At 32.9% G+C, this 20,403-nt stretch overlaps 1 protein-coding gene and 1 pseudogene across 38 annotated transcripts in view; one reads left to right on the top strand and one right to left on the bottom strand.

The window, feature by feature from the left end:
* The window catches only part of RIMS2 (regulating synaptic membrane exocytosis 2), a 596,440-nt gene that overhangs the window by 378,990 nt on the left and 197,047 nt on the right, over nt 1-20,403 (top strand). For 24 of the 38 annotated variants that reach the window (XM_061171493.1, XM_061171504.1, XM_061171500.1 and 21 more), the window contains one exon: nt 1,138-1,254. In XM_061171493.1, coding sequence (XP_061027476.1) covers nt 1,138-1,254 — 117 coding nt within the window. Of the gene's footprint in view, nt 1-1,137; nt 1,255-9,878; nt 9,945-20,403 lie in introns of all 38 variants that reach the window. The other 14 variants (XM_061171490.1, XM_061171498.1, XM_061171505.1 and 11 more) reach the window with 1 other exon arrangement.
* Nucleotides 18,454-18,685, bottom strand: LOC133077431 (ragulator complex protein LAMTOR5-like; annotated as a pseudogene).

Raw genomic sequence — 20,403 nt, forward strand, 5'->3', positions numbered from 1 at the left:
AACCATGGAAGTAATGTGTTTTCTAACAGGAAATATGTGCATAATTTCACATTTTATATACTTGCAATGTTTAAGGATATTTGAACTCTTAGAATGACAGCCTTATAACACTTACTTTAAATGAGTAATTGAGTTAGCTTTAGGCATTTAGACTTAGAATTTTAAATTGTAATCTTAATTTTGTACATGGTATTGGACTATTTAAGAAAAAAGGTTTATTATATTTATAAATTTAACAATTTATAAGGATATTAAGGACTTTAAAACTGTTAATTTAGACAATTAATTGAAGAGAAAATCTAATATGTTAACAAACATAGTTTAAAATGTTTGAAGATGTTGAATTAACTAAATTTGTAAATGGGACTAAAATTATTAAAAGTCTTCTGAAGAGTAATTGTTTAAATGTGGTAGGCCTATCAGTAGAGTAATAAGATTTGCAATCTGAAATTTAAAGTGCAAGAGAGAAAGAGATTTTGAATTTGTAGCTTTAATAAATTAAGTCCTTCCTTGTTAAAAAAAAAAAAAAGAATACTTGACTTTTACCAGGGAAAAAATATTTGAACATGCCAGTAGAAAATTGGCATGGGTTTTAGATTAGACTCACCTGCACATAATAGAAAGCCCATAATAACAGGAGCTTATGTAAAAGGTTTATTCCATCATGAAAAAGAAGTATATAAGTAGACAATCCAGGCCAAGAATGGCAACTTAAAAAAATAGTCATTAATCAATTCTAAAGACATCAATTTAGATTTTAAAAGAAATAACAATTAATATCCCTAAAGTAAGATCCACCAATATATTGTCTATAAGCAACATGCTGAACTCATTTTCTCCATACAAATCTATTCCTCCTCCTGTGTTACATATATCGTTATCACTACTATGCACCTGGGAGTCATCCATTAATAGTTTTGATAATCCTTATCTCCATCCCCATTGATATTAGCTTACTTTTATGTTATACCTCTGTTATAGCAGCAATCTCCTATTAGTTAAAACAAAACAAAAACCTTGGACTTGACATTACAGTGATTTTTGTCTTTTTCTACTATCTTTATTAATAAACTTTGTTTCTTAGTATAATATGTGACTATGGTCTATTAAGATATTTAATGGATCTTGCTATTTCAGTCGGAATGTGGAACAGGGACTTCGAGGGACACGCTCTACTACGGGACATTATAATACAATTAGCCGAATGGATAGACATCGTGTCATGGATGACCGTTATTCTCCAGATAGAGACAGGTAAATATGATCAAATACTATTAGAGCTTATTATAATCGCTGCCTTCAGGAAGAAGGTATTACCATAAAATATTTTCATCCTGAACTTGGGTATTTCTTATCTTAGTTTCTAAAACCATATGCTTCCTTTACAATACCTACATTGATTCTTTTGATTGCCACATCATTAAAAAAAATTAAAGAAACAAAAATAACCTTTTGTTTGGTAAGAAAAAAAATTCATTTTGCTCTTTCAATTTTGGTACTTTGTTAAATCAAGCCAGTTAAGTTAGTGAATTTGCACATGAGGTTATAATGATAATCATAAGGAAAATAAGATGTTTTATTATTTTTACCTTATCATAACCAATTATCATATAGAAAAATACTTTCATGAGACAATAGATTTAAAGTCTTTTACATTCATCAGGGAAATAAGTGTGACTTTTTTTATATAAAAGTGTTAAGACAAGTCTGGTTTGTTTAGGAAACAGACACAAAAACTGATTCACGGAGAGGTTTTTCCTCATGGCTTTCAGTAAACCTTTTAAGCAACTTAAAGAATCATGCTTGTCAGCTGCTGTACTTGAGAGACTTCTCTGAATTTGCTCTATTAAATGTGATATACTTAGAAGTAATATGGTATGTTTCAATACGTACGTTAATTACTACTAATTTTTTTAAGTTAAGCAAATTGGTTAACCCTCTAATTCATGGTTTGGTTACATATAAAATAGAAAATGCTATGATATTTCCCCAAAACTATTAAAAGGATTTAAGATACGGATTAGGATAGAAAGCTTAAATTACTATTCAGAGAATATTATGATGAAATAACACGTGAACTCAGAAGTCTCTTAGTATGCATCCTAAACTAATTTTAGTAAAAACACTTGGGGGTTTTCAATCAATTGATATGAAAATTTGCTGTCAATATTTATATATTTAATTGTTTTATCTAAATCTAGGGTTATACTCAGTTCATGCTTATAATTTCATTGTGTTGGAGTACACTTTTCCAAAAGAAAAGATAGGGAATATCTTAGTCTTTAATAGTGTCAAACAAGTGTTGGCTTTTGTGTCTGAGATCTAAGAAGAAATAGGAAATTATTAAATTAGTATCTTTCTTAGTGTTGAATGAAAGTTAATATAGTGTTTTAATTCTTTTTCATTTATTTGACTTTTTCATAGTGGTCTGTGTCTTTAGGGGTAATTATAGGCATGCTACCTATAGAAATTGATGCTTATCAAGTACAATAATAGTGAATACGTTAGTGTGATTAGGAAGGAGTCATATTAGGGTGGATAAATGAGTTTTTTGTTACCTAACAGAACTTCAGTAATTTTTGGAAGTTATTTTTGTAATGATTCATAAACTCCTTGTTCATTGAAGGTTTGTTAAGCAAATGATGAGGGAGAAAAGTCTGAAATGGCTTTAAATCTTCCAAGTTTATATAAAATGGACTTGATATTTTCTCTGAAGATAATACGGTATGGTCTAAATCTTGCAGAGAAGAATAGAATAAAATTAACCTCTAGAATTATACTTACAAACAAAAATAGTCACTATCATATCAAATGCATAATATTTTATCAATATTTTAAGACATATAGCCCTAAGGTTAATGACCAGAAAAATGCTATTAAATCCTTGGTATTAGTTAGTATTTGAATTAGTCATAATTGAAATGTCATATTTTCTTGTTTACTTTATAACTTTATGACTCTCTTAGTTTAGCAAAAAAGTTCAAGTAATTCAGAAGTTTTGGGGAAAGATGATCCATGTGGTTTCATTACTTTTGTGTTGTACATTACCAGATCATAATTACTCTTAATTGTGAGCTGTTTCAAATCATTTTTGAAATAAGTAAAATAGAATTTCATTTAAATAGGACTGTAAAACCATTTCTAATATATTTTGAGTTATTTTTGTAATCATTCATTAACATGAAGAATCAAAAATAAAAATACAGTATTATTCATGTAGGTTGTCTATCACGTTATTAAACAATGGGTTCTTAATTTCTGTTTTATCCTAATATTCTAAAAGATTTTCTATAATAGAATGCATGTGAAAGCATTGTAATTTTTATGTACTATTTAGAAGGTAAGAATACTTTAGACCTCTTACAGTGAACTTTCATGAACAGCATTTTATAGAGTCAATCAATAATATTGTTGATTAAAAAGCCTAGAAGAGGATTTCCTTTGAGAGAGTAGGTAAAATTTAGGTATTTTGAGTGGTGCATTAACCTTTCTTGTCAGTAAGAATTGACACACTGACCTTAATAGTATTTCATGGAATGTACTTTTTTCATAGGATTTGGAACCAAATGGCATTGGGTTTGAATTTAAGCTTTTTGCCACTTGCTAGTTGTGTATCTTTGTGAAAACTAATCTCTTTAACACTTGATTTCCTTATATATAAAATTAGAATATTAGTACCAACTTTATAGGGTTGTTGGGTAGATTAAGTGACATAGTGCCTCCAGTTGCATGGTACTCAAAAAAGGTGCCTTACTCTTAACATTTTAAAAGGATTTTTGGCTTACAAATAATTTACATTTTAATGTGCTTATCAATTAAGCAGAGAAAAGAGAAATCTGTCAATTCAGGTGTTTTTTAAAGACATATGTAGAGAATGTAGGACATGAGTTGGACCTTGAAAAAATGGGCATGTTTATTCAGGCAAGAGCAAGAGCAAAGACACAGAGGCAGAATACACATGTACATCAGAAAGACCCAGTACGAAGGATGAAGGACTTGGGAACATATTGGAAAGTTGTGAATGAAGATGATGGCTTTTACATTGGCTATATTGGGTGAGAAATGATGCTATTTGACATTAATTTGTAGTACCTGGTTAAACTTAAGGGTGTAACAATATCCTTTTCTTATAGGTAACATAAAAAAGAATTATATATAAAATTTTGATTGGGTCTTTCTCTGCACATCTCACTTTATTTTCATGAGTCAAATTCCTATTATGTTTTGAAAAGAAAGTAGGTTCATTACAAGTAATTCAGAAACTTGGATACAAGGATATTAACTAAAAATGATTAATTGTAATGGACATCTTTCATCTTCCTTTTCATCGCCCATACTTTTTGTATCATTGTTTCTCTGGTAAATCCTGGTAACTACTACAACAAGGAACATCACTTTTCTGGGGCAAACCATGTGACTTTAGTATTAGAAATCATTTCAAGAGCTTATTTGTTTACAGGAGTTAATTCACTATTAGAATAAGTGTAGAGTACTAGATACTATTTCTGTAACATGTCAGAGATATCTTACAGTACACATTTTTATGTCTATCCTAGAGACCAAAATATATTGGTTGCATTTAATTCCATAGAGTATACTTTTAGCATAATAAGAAAAAAAAACATAACACTGGCAGAAGATATATTACTTCATAAACTTTTTTCTTCTGTGCATTCAATGAATGCAGTTATATTCTAAAAAGAAAAATGCCCTGTTATATGGATCTCTGAAATACCTCACACACACGCTATTTCTCTACTCTTTATCAGGCAACCAGCTACCTGAAAGTGCCAAATATACCTATAACTATTTATAGTCTTTTTGTGGTCCTTTCAGTTATAAACTATGAGAGAAATACATCTCTGAAAGTTTGAAAATATAGAGAAAGTAAATGAAAAAAGAGAATTCATTGTACAAAAATAATACAACTTTTTATTCATTATATTTCAGGAATATATTTTAGCTTATTTAAATCATAGTATGTTCTAGGAACTATAAGGTAGCAAAACAGTAACAATATCAAAGACAGAGCAGAAAGTTTGGTATTAGGTTGAGATTGTTGGAAACTTAGCTTTCAAAATCTACAGGTTACTTAAGAATAAGATTTTTATCTCCTTTTGCAGTCCTTTTTATGTATCTGCTCGTCCTAAAAGGGAACATTCAGGCTAATGAAATATATAGAAGGATAATTCATTATAAATATAATTTTGTTTTGTCTTCAAAGATTATATTTCTTAGTAAGAATCAGAGTGTGTCAGGAAATTGGATCAGTAATCTTGTTCAGTTCTTTGAATAGTGATATTTTTTTCTCATGATTTGAGAATCTGTTACTTCATTTTTTTCTCTTTTTACAATTTAGTCACTTTTTTAGTTTTCTATTTTATTCTTTTACAGTGAATTACAGCTCTGCTCAATTTTTAAAAAATTTCAAACAAATTGGACTAAATGCATTTTGTAATATAACAGCTTTGTTTAACTCATTATGTATATTCATGACAGTATTTATTGCTTAGATTTTATAATATCTGTTAATTTGGGGAGAAAAGTAAGCATACTCTAATAGAGAAGTGTAAATAAAATGTTCTTAAGTTGTACTAATTGGATACAGCAAAGGACTTCTGTATCTTAAGTGGATTTTAGGGGGCTTACTAAAACAGTATGGTTAATTTGTGTAATGTTCATAGATGCGTCTTTATACTTTTCACTCCATCTCAAGGGGGATCATGACCAGATTAGGTTAAGAGGTATAACATATCTATTGAAAAGTATATAGTCAGGGTTCTCCAGAGAAACAGAACTAGTAGGTTGGATAGAGAGAGAGAGAGGGATTTATTATGAGGAATTGGCTCACACGAATATGGAGGCTGAAAAGTTCTACCATCCGCTGTCTGCAAGGTGGAGACCCATGAAATGGTGGTATAATTCAGTCCAAGTCCAAAAGCCAGAGAACCTGAGAGCTGATGGTATAAATCTCAGTCAGAGGGCCAGAGAGTTATGAGATGTCTAGCTCAAAAATGAGGAAGGAAAAAAGGGAAAAATTCCTCCTTCTTCTTACTTTTGTTCTACTCAAGCTCTCACCAGATTGCCTGATGTCCACCCACAATGAAGAGGGAAATCTACTGATTCAAATGAGAATCTCATCCTGAGACACCTTCACATACATACCCAGAAATAATGTTTAATGTGGACACCCCTTGGCCAATTAAGTTGACACATAAAATTAACCATCACAAAAAGGGAAATAAAACAAACTGTTGCTTGATGAAGGTGATTCCTGTATAATGTTTTCTTTCGCGTTATAGAGACAAAATTAATTATAAGCCTCCCCAAGGAAAATATTAGAAATTGGATGATAATATATATGTTCTATGAATATGAAAATTTTAACAAGCTTTGAATTTTACACATTTTTGTTACTCTTAAGTAATTTTCAGAGACAGTTGATTCCTTTTTAATGCAATAAATCCCAACATCACTACTGTTGGATTTTCTTTCTCCTCTTTGTAAAGCCAGGAAAGTCTCTTTTTGACACCGTTTTCCTTATTTTCTTATACTACATAGGTTTGTAATTTTTTGTTTACAGTTCTAGAATGTTTCTGTGATTATGTGAACGACTGCTCTCTTTGGACAGTAGGTTGACCATGAAAACAGCGTAATTGTGTTATACTTTTTAGTTCAACCCAAAATATATTTATTGAGTGGGTCAGGCATTATGCACAAAGATTTAAAATAGGCTTCCTCCTGGTCTAGATAAACAGACGATCCAACTGATTATACTAAGTAATTCATACCAACTAATTATACAATATACCAACTAGTTATAAAATGTAGAAGACTGGGAGGCCTAAGCATAGTAGTGTTGGAACAGATTGGAGAGAAAATTACTTGCTTGGATCTATTGGAAAGACCTTCAAAGAGAAGTTGGACTTTAAAAATGAGAAGAATTTTGAAAGGCAATGAAGTGGAGACAGGGAGTATGATGGGCATTCTTGGATGAGTGATGAGCATGAACAGAGTCTGGAAGTCAGGAGAGTATGGGATATATTTAGAGAATCTTAGGTAGTCTGTTGTACCTAGATAAAAAGTTGTGGTATGGGAAAAGGGAAGTAATAGGAGATGAAGATTGAATGTAGCTTACAACTTAATTTGTGTACCATTTTAAAGAATATATACTTGTTTTTTGATATGGGAAGCCATTGAAAGATTTGGAGCAATGTGCCTACATGATCAGAAGCATACTTTGTAAATATACTTCCATAGACAGAGTGGACCAGGAGAGGGTTGGATTCTGAAGGAAAGGAGACCTAATAGAAGGTTATTTCAGTGGACATGGTAAGCCTGATTTAAGGTAGTGGCAGAAGAAAAGGAAAAGAAGGAATAAATCTGAGTTATTTAGGCATTAGAATGAGCAATGTTTGTAAATCAATTGAATGTGGAAAATAAGGAAAATGGAGGAGTTAAATTTTGAGATTTTAAAGCTTGGTTTATTAAGTAAATATTTAAATCCTTAGTTGAAAGTGGAATTAAAAGAAAAGGAATAGCTGAAGTATTATATTAAATTCCAAAGGGGGATTAAAGAGTTATATATGAAACTAGAAGGGCCTTTAGAGATTATAGGGTTCTATGTTCTAAAGAGGTACGTGAAAGATTGCTGTTGTAGGTAAGGATGAAGCCAAATGGGTAGGGTCTAGGCTTCTTACTCCCTCTGTAGCAGCGCCATTTTGATTTTATTGAATTCCTAAATATTGGTTTTACATAAAATTTTGTTTGAAAAAACAACTTGTCTTCCACTCAGAAAGAAAGTTGGAAAACTACTGCTCCAGCCCCCTTATTTCACAAATGTAGCACCAGATGTCCAAATAGGCCAATGTCTTGCTCATCTCACAATTAACATGTGTTTTTCTAAAATGCCTACATGACACTCAAGCAGCCATGTGGAGATCCCAGGAAGCCGCTGGAAATGTGAAACCCAAAGACAAATAAAGGCTAAACCAAAGTGAGAATTTACACTATAAAAACAAATAATATTATCCAGAAAGAAGGTGTTGGAGTATAAAGAAGGTCGAGGAACAGATCTTGGGAAACCACTGTCTCTGAGGAATAAAAAGAAAGGGAATCAGTAAGTGAAATGGATAAAGAAGCACTAAATAGGCAGAGACCAGACCAATGTGTACATGTTAAGAGCCTGAATTTTGGCTGAAGAAAGCCCGGAGTTTGAAACCAGTCCTGCTACTTACTTTATGGCTGTGCGCAAGCACTCACAGCCTAGTTTCTCTGTCTGTGGGAATACTAGACCCTATCTCAAAGAGTTGTTACGAGAAGTAAATGAGATATAGACAAAGCTTTAATGGAGTATGTGGCACATAGTTAAGTGTTATAGAAACACTATTTTTTTTCATTGAAGTATAGTTGATTTACAATGTCATGCCAATCTCTGCTGTGCAGCAAAATGACTCAGTTATACACATATAGACATTTTAAAATATTCTTTTCCATTATGGTTTATCACAAGATATTGAATATAGTTCCCTGGGCTATACAATAGGACCTTGTTGGTTATCCATTCTAAATTTCTAATAGCCAGAGAGAATAGTGTTTCAGAAACCAAGAGAGTGTCAAGAAATAGAGGTTGAAAATCATTGTCTAAAACCATAGATAAGTGGAGTGTGATGAAGATCAAGAGGAAATTAAAGGATTTTTTAGAATTTCACAGATAATATTCACAGCTTCAAGAGAATGGTAGAGACAGAAATCAAATCACAGTAAGCTTTAAGCATGAGAAGTGAGAAAGTGGTAGCAAGAATTGTAGATGTATCTAAGATGTTTTATGATGAAAAAAAAGTCAGAGGAAGGCAAGGTTAGTGAAGTTTTATTTTTAGGATTAAGTGCAGTTGTGGAAGGGAAGGCATGAGACAAAAATGAATGAAGCAAGGTCATGTGGGAAGTAGGATTACAAGTAGAGGAATTGCCTCTTCGTTTGTTGCAAAAGAGGACAAGTGGAGATATAAATATATATGTACTCTATATTTAGAGGTGTTGAGAGAGACCAAGATTGGTTTCCATTTTTTACTGAAACATAATGATCATCTGCCAAAATTAAGTGTTTTGACATGAAAGACTTAAAAAAATAGAAAAATTTTAGATCAGTGCTATAGAAAGAAGAGAATCAGCTACAGAAGGGTAAAAAGGTCAATGTGCTACTTTGATGGCTTATGGTAGTCATGAGGCATGAAGTGTAGCAGAGCCAATAGCATGTAATAAACATATAATAAACATAGTGAATGGAAAGTGGATAACATCTAATACATTTACAAAGTAAAATTAGTATTCAAATAAAGGAATTTGAATCAGTTTGCTCCTTACTAAATGGAATTTTATAAACTCTTTGAGTTACTTTTAATTAGTAATGATTGAAAAAGAAATAGCTACCTTATAAAATCTCCTAAGTGTGATAGGTATTAGAAATTACCTCTTTTATTATTTTCTTCTTAAGCTTTCTGGTTATTTTATTATTTTTCTCTTTCTACCTTTCCTCCTAAAAAATGAGAAAGCATCTGTATTGTATAACATTCTATAGATGGTGCTAAAGATGTTTAAGTGATAATTGATAAGATTTTATTTTGAAATATTATTTGTTTAATCTCAATTTGTTACATTTTCTTGTGTTTTGTTTTAGAATATTTAGAATATTTTAACCTTTAGCACTGCCATATTACAATGGACATTGGGAGGAAGGAGCAAGCTTTCCAGTAACAGTTTTCATTTGCTTTGCTTACTATCTGCTTATCTTTTTTGAATCTCACTTTTAACAATTAAAATATACTTTCTCATTTCTTTCCTGAGTCTCATTTATATTCTTGTTTCTACCATGCTTGCAGTCATTTTCTTACTCTACCTCGCTCCAGATACAGTCAGACCATTGAACATCATCACAGGGATGGCAGGTATATTTTTCTTACAATTGAGTCTGTTCGTAGAATTGCATGTGCCTGTCTATTGATATGCTATAACTCACTTCTATTTTTGTTTTTTATATATACATATGTGGTTATTGATGAAATATAGAAGTATCATCCTTATAAAGTAGTAGAAAATAAAGCATATATAAACACTTTAATTGTATTAAGATGTCAAAAATATAGCTTCCCCTAATGGGCTAGGATCATCTCTTTGATGATTCTAAAAGTTTAACTCACCAGAAATTACATTTGACTCTTATTACGTACAAAAGTAGAATAACAGTATTATTGAAAATTAATTGCATTTGACAGCTCACCTTCCTCTGCAGCACTAGTTGATAATTAGATATTTAGGCAGCACTAGTTGATTGGTACATACCTTAACAACCCACTTCCCCCACCTCCCTCCGCAGTCAGTCCTTGAAAGTGCTTAGGTTGGACTGAGGTTTATGAGGGTAAACTCAGGTTTATTGTTACCTTGTCAAAGGTGGCTGTGATCTACTCGTTGGTCATAGTAGATGAACCCAGATCCCTGGAGAATACTGGGTCTGTCTACCCAGACCCAGTATTTCTAGTCTACCACCATTCTCCTTGTACTGAAGGGAAATATAAATTACCTGGCATTTAACAGAAAGGAGGATTAGCTTTCTAGTTAATCCTAGAAGGAAATCGAGTGCGGAAAGAAGGTCTGTAAAGCTTGCAGTTTCTCAAGGCTAAACGTAGCTTTAGGGATTTGAGCCAGTTCAGTGACAACATTTTTAGGCCCGGTAGGCAGAGAAAAGAACGGCAATGACAATGTGGTTGTGGATTCAGCTGTATAGATAAGGAATTATGTGCTGTACTCACTCTGACTATGGTTTCAAAGTGATTTGGGTTATGTGTGACCACTTTTATCCTATTAGTTTAGTTAATTAAGAGTTGATAATGAAAGAGCTTAGAAAAAAATAATTGAAACTAATGGGTAAATTCCTAAGGATTGAATTCATTTAGACAAATGTGGAAGGAAACGTAGAGATATCATCAATAATAAATTCCTAATAATTCAAATTTTGTGATGTCTTTCAGTAAATGTAATTGAAATTTAGTGCCTTCCAGTTTATTATATGATAGTGGTTATTGCTATATTTTATTTTCTTTTACATTTCTCAGTCTCTTTTTCTGCTATTTTGCTTCAATACTAAATAATTTTTACTTTGCTGTTGTTAATGTCTTTTATTATTGCTGTATATTACATTCAGACTTTCTTGGTTGCAATGATCATACATTTATCTTACAAAAATGTGAAAAGCAGTTTTATAATTTATAATTGGGCAAAAAACAGTTTTATAATCCTTATAATTGGGCAAGACCTTTCTTAAGGTGGGTGGCATGAATGAGACATTACTGATTATAGGCTTATTCTTCTTACACTGGTATCTTTCCATTTAAATGTAAATTAAGATCATGAACCACATTAGTTTTTTATACTCTGTATTTTTCTTAATTATCAATAAGTAGCTTGTCTGCTTCATATCATTTATTCTTTCAGTAACCCAACATAGATAGAACCAGTTCTTGATCAGCTCTAGGTTGGTTATCAATTTCATATACTTACTCAAATTTTCAATCTCAGCCTAACTGGCCTATTTTGAAAGAGAGATTTCTGAATTGTCTTTTGTACCATAATTTAGTTTATATTCAGGAAACACAATATCATTGATGTTTATAGTAAAGTAAAACAAGGTTAGAAAAATCAGTTTTAGAAAACAAGTTATCAAATAACTTACTATAAGATTTGCTGTCACTTAAATGATTCAAATTTGTGAGTCTAGTGTACACCTACTCTGGAAAAGTTGGATAGATTTTGTGAGAATGCAGTCTTTAGTTGCTTTTTAAAATATTATCTTTTATCGTTATTAGTTTGACACATACAAAAGAATGTGTGCATGTTTCAAAGCATAGTAATAAAATAAGCATTTATGAATCCACTACCCGAACCAAGAACCAGAATATATGGTTGGTTATACTCCTTGCGTCTACCTATAGCCTCCTTGCCTATTGCATTCGTATGCCTCTTCCAAAGAAGTAGTAAATGCTGTACTGAATATTCAGCTTAATATTTCCTTCCTTTGTTTTTTTTTAAAGTGACTTTGATCATTTATTTCACTCTGCTAACTTTCTGAGTTACTCAGTCCCTCTGACTCCCACTTCAATCCACTATGAGGTTCTGGGGATTGTTGAAAATATAAAAACTCATCTAGTCACCTATCCCTTCTTCTTTATTTATTACCGTAATATTCCATGCTTCTTGTTTAACCCCTGTACCTTTGTAGGTAATGCAACTGAACACAATCACCCATTTCCCTTACACGTTGATATCATCTGTTGACCTCTTGGTTATGCTATTTTATGCACGTGGCTTTAGTCTTCCTCTTTATCACAATTTCTGCCATGAGCCTGAGTGCTATTAGCATTCACCTGAATGATCTATTCAGCACCCACTCACTTCCTTGACCATCTCAAATTGGAGGTAGTGAACTTTACCCCCAGTTCTACTTCACTCAGTCACTCCCATGGCCATGCTCTGAATATTATCGTCACTTGAAATTGTTCTACCTTTGAAATCTTTTAAATTTTTAAAAAATTTTTAATATTTTATATAATTTTTAAAGGTTACTTTCCATTTACAATTATTACAAAATACTTCACTCTTGGACAAGAACTACACATGGTTCTTTCTTATTCTTTCATTGAGTTACTTTTAACTCACTGGTTTTTTTATCTCAATAGACAACTCCACTCTCTTTACCCATTTACCTTTCCCAATTAGTCTCCACTTTTCTTTACTTACTTACATATCCAGAGGTTGAATCCATTCTCAGAAATATCCTCAGTTCCCTTGCTACATTGTTCTGCTTTTGCCTATTTGACAAAGTCCAAATGTGGATCAATCTCTGTCTCTTGCCAAATGGTTTTTGATCTAAATTACCCAGGTTCTCCCTAACTACCTACTTGAGAAAAAATAACTGAACATTTAAAGGAAAAGTGAACTCTTTATTGAGGATTGTGGGAAGAATAAAAAGAAATTGGCACCAACTTTCTAAGTATCCAGTTTCCTGGTCTAGATTTCAAGGTGGCATTAACTATCATGGTCTGGGAATTCCCTTTCTGTGAATAAATATGTGTTAATAGTTCCGAGTAGACCATAGTTTGGCTGTATGAAATCTGGAATTTTCTGAATGGAATAAATGTAGTAAACTCAACATGGCATCTCCAATATGTGAAGAATCAGAACAATTGGTCTCTCTGTTTCATGTTTGTAAAATGAAATATTACGAGTGCTTTCTCTTTGGAACAGATGAAGAAAAGCTTAAATAATGTTTGCTAAACTTCTTTTATATTACTTCAGGAAACAAATATTTAACTAATATTAAGAATCAAAACTTTTTTATCTTCTGAACAGGTTATGCTGACCAGTGCAAAATTATCTCTGATCATTGTGTATTTTAAAACACATTCAACATTTAAACAAACATATTTAGAATGGATATCAGGTTACCTTTTATTGATTTCCCTTTAAGATATATCCTTTATTTCAATAAATATATCTTTTATATTTTAAAATTTACCCCCAACCCTACTTTTCCTCCTAGTAATTATCTTTACTTAAAGCTATACATAGCATATTAAGGAATCACTGACATTGCTGGTGGACAACGTGGCAACTTTTACATAAAAATGTGATGGAGGAGATGACAACTAGGCTATATCTTAAAGGAAGAATTAGAATTATTTAGGGGGAGGTAAGGTAGGATGTTGGTGGAATTTTCAAGAAATGTATGAGCAAAGTTACTAAAGTAATAAACACCGTGTTTTAGTGCTGTTGGAGCATTAGACACAAGGCAGGGAATAGCAAGAAATGAATCTGGAATGATAGAGATGGTCCCGATTATGAATAACCTTGTATACTCTGTTAAGGAACTTAGGTCTAAGACTGTACGTGATAGAGGTACTTTGAAGAGTTTTAGTTTGGGGATAGCTATAATACTATAATATAGTATTATAGTATTATATTATTAATTAATTAATTAAATATTATAGTTTAGTTTGGGGATGGCTATAATAATGGAATAATATAACACACTAGAACTATTTATTCACTCTAGAATAATTACTCTAGAGACTCTGTGGGTGGTTGATTTGAGAGAAAAGGGTATGGAAAAGAAAAGCACATACCGAGGTATTTGCCTTGTTCTAGGACAGCAGAAACTCTTTGAGGGCCTGAACTAAGTAAGGTAGTGGATGGAGAGATCGAAGATGAGAGTTAATCAATTAAAATCAATAATACTTGGTAAACAATGCGATTTGGATGTTGAGGGGGAACCAAGAGTCAAGAAACGCTCCTAATCTTACAGCTTGGGTAACTGGGTGCCTGTGGTACCTTAACAAAGATGGGGGGAATTGTTAGGAGAGGAATCAGTTTAGGTGAGAGACAAGTTCAGTTTTGGAATTATTGAGAGGGCTAAGAGGAAACCTCTAGCAAGGAGTAAAATAAATAATTTTCAAGCTTAAAGAAGTAGTTTAGTCTACGTAGAGCAATTTGCGAGTAAATTTACTACTAGTGGGAAGTAGCCACAAAAATGAAAGTGAAATCAACCAGAAAGACTACCCATGAAATGAGAGCCAAGGAGTTTTCCTCTGCCATGGGAAACATTAACATTTAAGTGGTAGACGAAGGAAGAGAAATTTCTGAAGGACATAGTGAAGGAAGAATGAGAAAAGTAAGAAGAATAGAGCTAAAAAATTAGAGAGTTTTAAGAAGGAAGAAATAATGTCAGCAATAAAAATAATAAATGAAAAATGCCCATTGATTTGTCAAGGGAGAAGTCATTGGTGACTTCCACTGATGATTTTGGAAGGGTAGTGAGGGAAGAAAGGCAGAATTCAGTGGCCTGAGGCATGACTGGGAGATAAGAAAATAAATACACCAAAAGAGTGTGGAGGAGAAGTATTAGATACGGGTATGTGATACCAGAGTAGGTTTCTTTCTTTTAGAATAAGAAATATACCCTGTGTTGATAGGCTTGGAGGAAAGAATGCTTTAGGAAAAAAAGATAGGTTGAAAACACAGGAAAAAAAAGAGGATGACTGGAAGAAAGGTCTTAGAGCAGTAGGTAGGGCTAACCACACAGATGGAGTTTGTAAGCATAAAGAAGCTCTTATTTACCATTAAGACAGGAGGAAAATAGATGAGAGAGTTGGAACTAAGTAAGTTTTTAAAGGATGTTAAATTGAAGGTAATTTTGTTTGATAACCTCAATTTTGTTGTTGCTGTAATTGAGATTACATGATTGTTTTTGAGACAAATTCCTGAGGATTCCCAGAGGTTGAATATGATGTTTGATTGAAAATGAGAAAGTTTAAATTGTTGTTGGGTAAAAACTGATGGGAACTGATTAAATATAAGTAAAAAGATTTTTGGTGATGCCACCACGGCAAATGTTGGAAACCATGAATTTTGCAATGTGCCAACCTGTATGAATGTATGCTTTGCTTAAGCAATACCCAGTTGCCTAGATGTTGAAGAATCAGATTATGGCATTGAACCAATTTTAGGGTTTTGATGAATGTTTGGAAGATTTGGTATAGAAGGGAATCTGAGTGTTTTTATAGGAGGGGTTCAGATGATCAGTCATAGAGTCTAGGATGAGAAGGATGGAAGAAAAGCAAAGAGGGTGCTATATACTGGCAGGAATTGGTTGGACCAAGGAAGAAAAAGTATCAAATGGAGATCAAGTAAATTGGGAGTGAGATTATAAAACACCTGACAGAAATAATGATTGTCATCAGTTTGAGATATTGGAGTTTAATATTTCTGAGTTTAAATAGTTTCATTGGATTCTAAGATCCACAGTATTTCCCCAGGAGGGAGCACTGATGCAGGAAAAAAGTGACAATTATTGAAGTTTTGAAGATCCAAGAGTTGTGGTTCAAGATTATTGAACAATTTTCTGCATGTGCATTGAAATCTCCTAGCATTACCATAGGAATTACGGTAAAGAAGACGGCTGACAACCAATTACTCAAATTATCAGTGACTAAGGGATAGTGATTGGAAGTTGGATAGATATTAGCAACCTGAATTAATAATGGATCTTATAGCCAAGGGGCATGCTTAATAGAAATAAGGACATGTACATTACAGTGGGAGAGTAATGGCCGGAGTGTCTCTAGGGAACCAATCTCTCCTGAATCCATGGACTTTGAAATGTGAAAGAATAAGTAGCTTCTGCAGGTGAGAGTTACACTGGAAGGAGAGTCTGCAGAGTTGAGCTAAATGTTATTTAAGGTAGAGATATGCAGAAACCGTTCTGCAGAATGGTCGATGACATAAGGAAGTTAGTTAACAATGGATGAGGATTCTTGAAAATATTGCTAAGAGAATCAGAGAAGATTAAAATGGTACAGAAGAGAGTACAAGAAATGAAGAATTTAGAGAGAAGATATCAGGGGGCAATTGGGCTTGCCCTTTACTTGATACTAAGAATTACAGAGATAAGATGCTTAAATAGAAGTGATATACCTCAACTATCCTAAATTTATCCTAAGTTGTTTTGGTGCCAGAATTGGAAGTTGTTTTGGTGCCAGAACTGAGTTAGGTTCTGGGAAGGGTCTGACCTGAGGCTAGAGTAGTGCTGAGGGATGCCATCGTGTTTGAAGAGACGCAGTGAATGGTCTTTTCTTAAGGTATTTGGGGCCATGACTAGGACCCTAATTAGAGAAAGGTTTCTGACAAAACTAGTGGAGTCACAGGAGGATGAGATTCCTGTGTGGAATGTAGGATGTTTTCCTGTAGATGCCCTATCTGAGAAGTATACTGAAAGCCCTTAGTGAATGGGATCAAATCTAAGTAATTCACACTTCCTGAGCTACCCCTCCCCTTTTTGCCTTAATTTCTTTGCATTGTTACAAACCTTCTCCTTCCTCTTAGAAGCATTTTCTTCTCCATCAAAGTAATCTTCTATTTGTGTTTCTGACTGTACACTTTCTTAATTTCTCTGGAATTTTCATCCGTTCATTATTTCTTGTTTCTCTTACATTTCAATCTCTCTTACTTTACTAATTTGTTTTTCCTCAAATTGTTGTTACGGAGGACTGTTGAAATCTCCTTAATAATACCTTCTTTCTATTCTGCCACACCTTCAAGCTCCCTTGAGAATGATCAATTTCTCTCTCTTACTTAGGTCATGTTTCTTGACTATGTATTTTTACATATGCTTTCTCCACTCCTTCATCAGCTCCTAAGCTTTAACCCTCTACAGTCTGACCTCTGCTTCCAGCACTTTATTTTAAATGATTTTCTCCATGGTTCTTATTTGCTGTATCTTTTTACACATATTTATCCTTGTTATGTCCTTGCATCTGCCATTATCAACCACTTCTCTTTTTAGCCTCTCTAATGAATAGTGAAATATTAATATAATACAGTGACTTCTCAAACTGTCTGATTATCTGACTGACATCTGTACAAGAATATTCTTGCAACGCTTCACAAATTTAAGTCCAAACCTGAAGTTACTCTCGTTCTTCCCAAGAGTTCTTCTATTTCTGTTAATAGATCATCCTTTCATTTTGGAGGCTGGGAATTTCAGGCTCTTTCTTTGGTTTATTCATGTCTTTCATTTAATTCATATGGTGATTTGCCAAACATTATATAGAGAAAAAAAAAAAAACCATCCCTGGTCAAAGAAGTTAACAGGCTTTAGAACCAAGAAAGAGCAATTCAAATTCCAGCTCAAAAAATATCTAATTGTGTGACTTTGACCAAGTTTCTGTGAGCCTTAGTTTGCTTATTTCTAAAATGAGAGAGATTGAATTATACAATTTCTGAGATTCCTTCTAACCATAAAATTCTGTTTGTATAATTCTGTATATTGTATATTTTGTACATTGTGGTTTATGTTTGTCATCCATACCTTCTTCTGTTTCCGAACTTTTACTACAAGTCAGCCTTTTCCTACTCTAATTCATGCCATACACTACTGCTGAAGTCATCTTCTTAATTCATTACTTAAAAAGTACCTTTGTTCAGAACTTTTTGGTCACTCTCATTGAAAATTAAACCTTGTCTTAACCTCTGAACTAGATGTTTAAGATCTCTATAAACTGACTCCAAGCTAATTTTCTAACATTTTACCACATTCTACTTTCTGTTATTTCTAGTATTTCCATTTGACTCTTTTTCTCCCCTCCAACCAGATTTATTGACCATAACAAAATTCTATATACAAAGTGACCTAGACCTGTTGCTTCAAAACAAGATCTTTTCTCACTAACATTTTGATAGGTCAGTCCATGCAATGTCAAAAAGTGCTTACTCTAAAATTAATAGAAAAATGTCCAATGCATATTAAATGAATAACCTAACTATTGAAACTTTAATAACTCTTTAAGATAATTAAGATAGGTAGACTGTAGTCCCTATCACAGGCTTCTGGAGAACTGACATGAGACATCAGAAGGCCATTTTGTGCAATGCCACTGTGACGCCTTTGTGTTTCTGGATCATGATGTTCCCATTGTCTGATTCTAGACACAACACAGGAATATCAGTGGGGTCAGAGGTTAGCTTAGCTGCTTGCTGGGTAGAACAGATATCACCCGAGCCTGCTCATCTGACTGGGTCCCACATCAATGGATGGATTCTTCACTGTGTCCTCCAAGTGCTACTCAGAAGTCGCCTCCATCCCACCTACTGTGTGCCAGGCCCAGGACCGCACAGCACATGGCGTCCTTCTTCACCACTGGCCTCCCGTTTGACTCTTTTTTATGGTCGCTGTCTATCTGCTGATATTTCTTCAGCTTTTCATGCAGGAGATATTGTCCATCCTTTCTAAGATAGTCTTTAACATACCAATCATATAATATTTTAAATTCCCTGCCTGATAATCCCAACATGTGTCCTAGCTGAGTCTGACTCTGTTGATTGCTTTGTCTCTTGACAGAGGGCCTTATCTTTCTTGCTTTTTGGTGTTTCTAGTAATTTTGACTCTTAGACATCATGTCATCATTAGTGACTGAGGCAGATAGTATTTATGCCTGAAAATGTGCATACCTTTTGTTCTGTGTGTATGTATGTGTATTTAGGAGGGGATTAATCAGTCCTCTGACTACTACCTCTATGTGATTTGAACTGACATTATGAAGTAACAGCTAGGGGCAGCAGGCAGCAGTGTATATGAGGAATTTCCACTATCCATGTAAAACTAGCAAACAAAAGAAATGCTAGTGAATTGTTCAAAGTTGACCAATGAAACTTTTGAACATGGCACTCAGATATTCTAGAGTGAGGAACATGCCTAATCACATTTACTCATGTCATACAATAGCAATGCATAATTTGGTTCTTTAGAGGTACATCTTTAAGATACATCTTTAAGATGTTTGTTATTTTATGGAATCTTTGAGGACCTGGAAAGGGAAAACATACTATCAATACTTTAGTGAGATAACTTGAATTTCTTACAGTTAACAAAATGGTATTATACTTCAACATCCACTGAAAATGGAAACTATTTAGTAAAATAAGAATTTTATAGATAGAAGGTGGTAATTATATCATCTCTCAGGATTTTGAAAAAACAGATTTTAAAGATGTATTAATTTGCTGTATGTTCATTGTTGCTGAGTAAATAATCTTGCTTATTTGTTGTTTTGTTTCTGTTATTTTTGAAGTAAAAATGAAATAACATTAAGAATTATAACTACTATAACTGCTATAACTACTAATAAAATACTCAAAATATCCTCAAGATATTTATATTTTACATGTTTCTCTGTGTGCATGTCTACTAATACAATATATCTTTATTGTTCTGGAGAAAATTGGGGTAATCTTTTCTTCTTGCTGTTTCCAACATTGACTATTTTTTAGAAAATACTTCTATAGATAAGGGAACACTTTACTTCTCTTTTTGATGATAAAATAGGGTATGAGAAATAGTAACATGTTTTTCTACATTAAAAGTGTTTGGTTTCTCTCATCAATATGTGTATTATTACCATTTTCACATGTTAGATTGTTATTAACTTGGCTGACCCTAGATACTGCTGTTATTTTTGAATAAAATCATTTACTTTTAACTAACATACAGAATTTAACATTTAACTGAACAGAAATGTACTGTAAAAAAAAATGCTATCGTGCCCAAGGAAAATTAATCTATCTTCCTCCAAAATAATAAAATATTACTCTTCATACACATGGTAAATAAGTATTTCTGAATATGTACTTATTACCATGGTGTTTTGTGTACTTGCAATTCTCTTAACTTTGGAAGCAATGCTAAAATAATATAGAGTATTTAAAAAGTTAAACTGTACCTTGCAAAATATGATGAGCATGAAAATTATAGAGTTGAATCATCTAATTGCTTTAAATTACTTGATATGTTATACAAATATA

The sequence above is a fragment of the Eubalaena glacialis genome, chromosome 17 (genome assembly GCF_028564815.1).
Source record: "Eubalaena glacialis isolate mEubGla1 chromosome 17, mEubGla1.1.hap2.+ XY, whole genome shotgun sequence".
Classification (NCBI taxonomy): Eukaryota; Metazoa; Chordata; class Mammalia; order Artiodactyla; family Balaenidae; genus Eubalaena; species Eubalaena glacialis.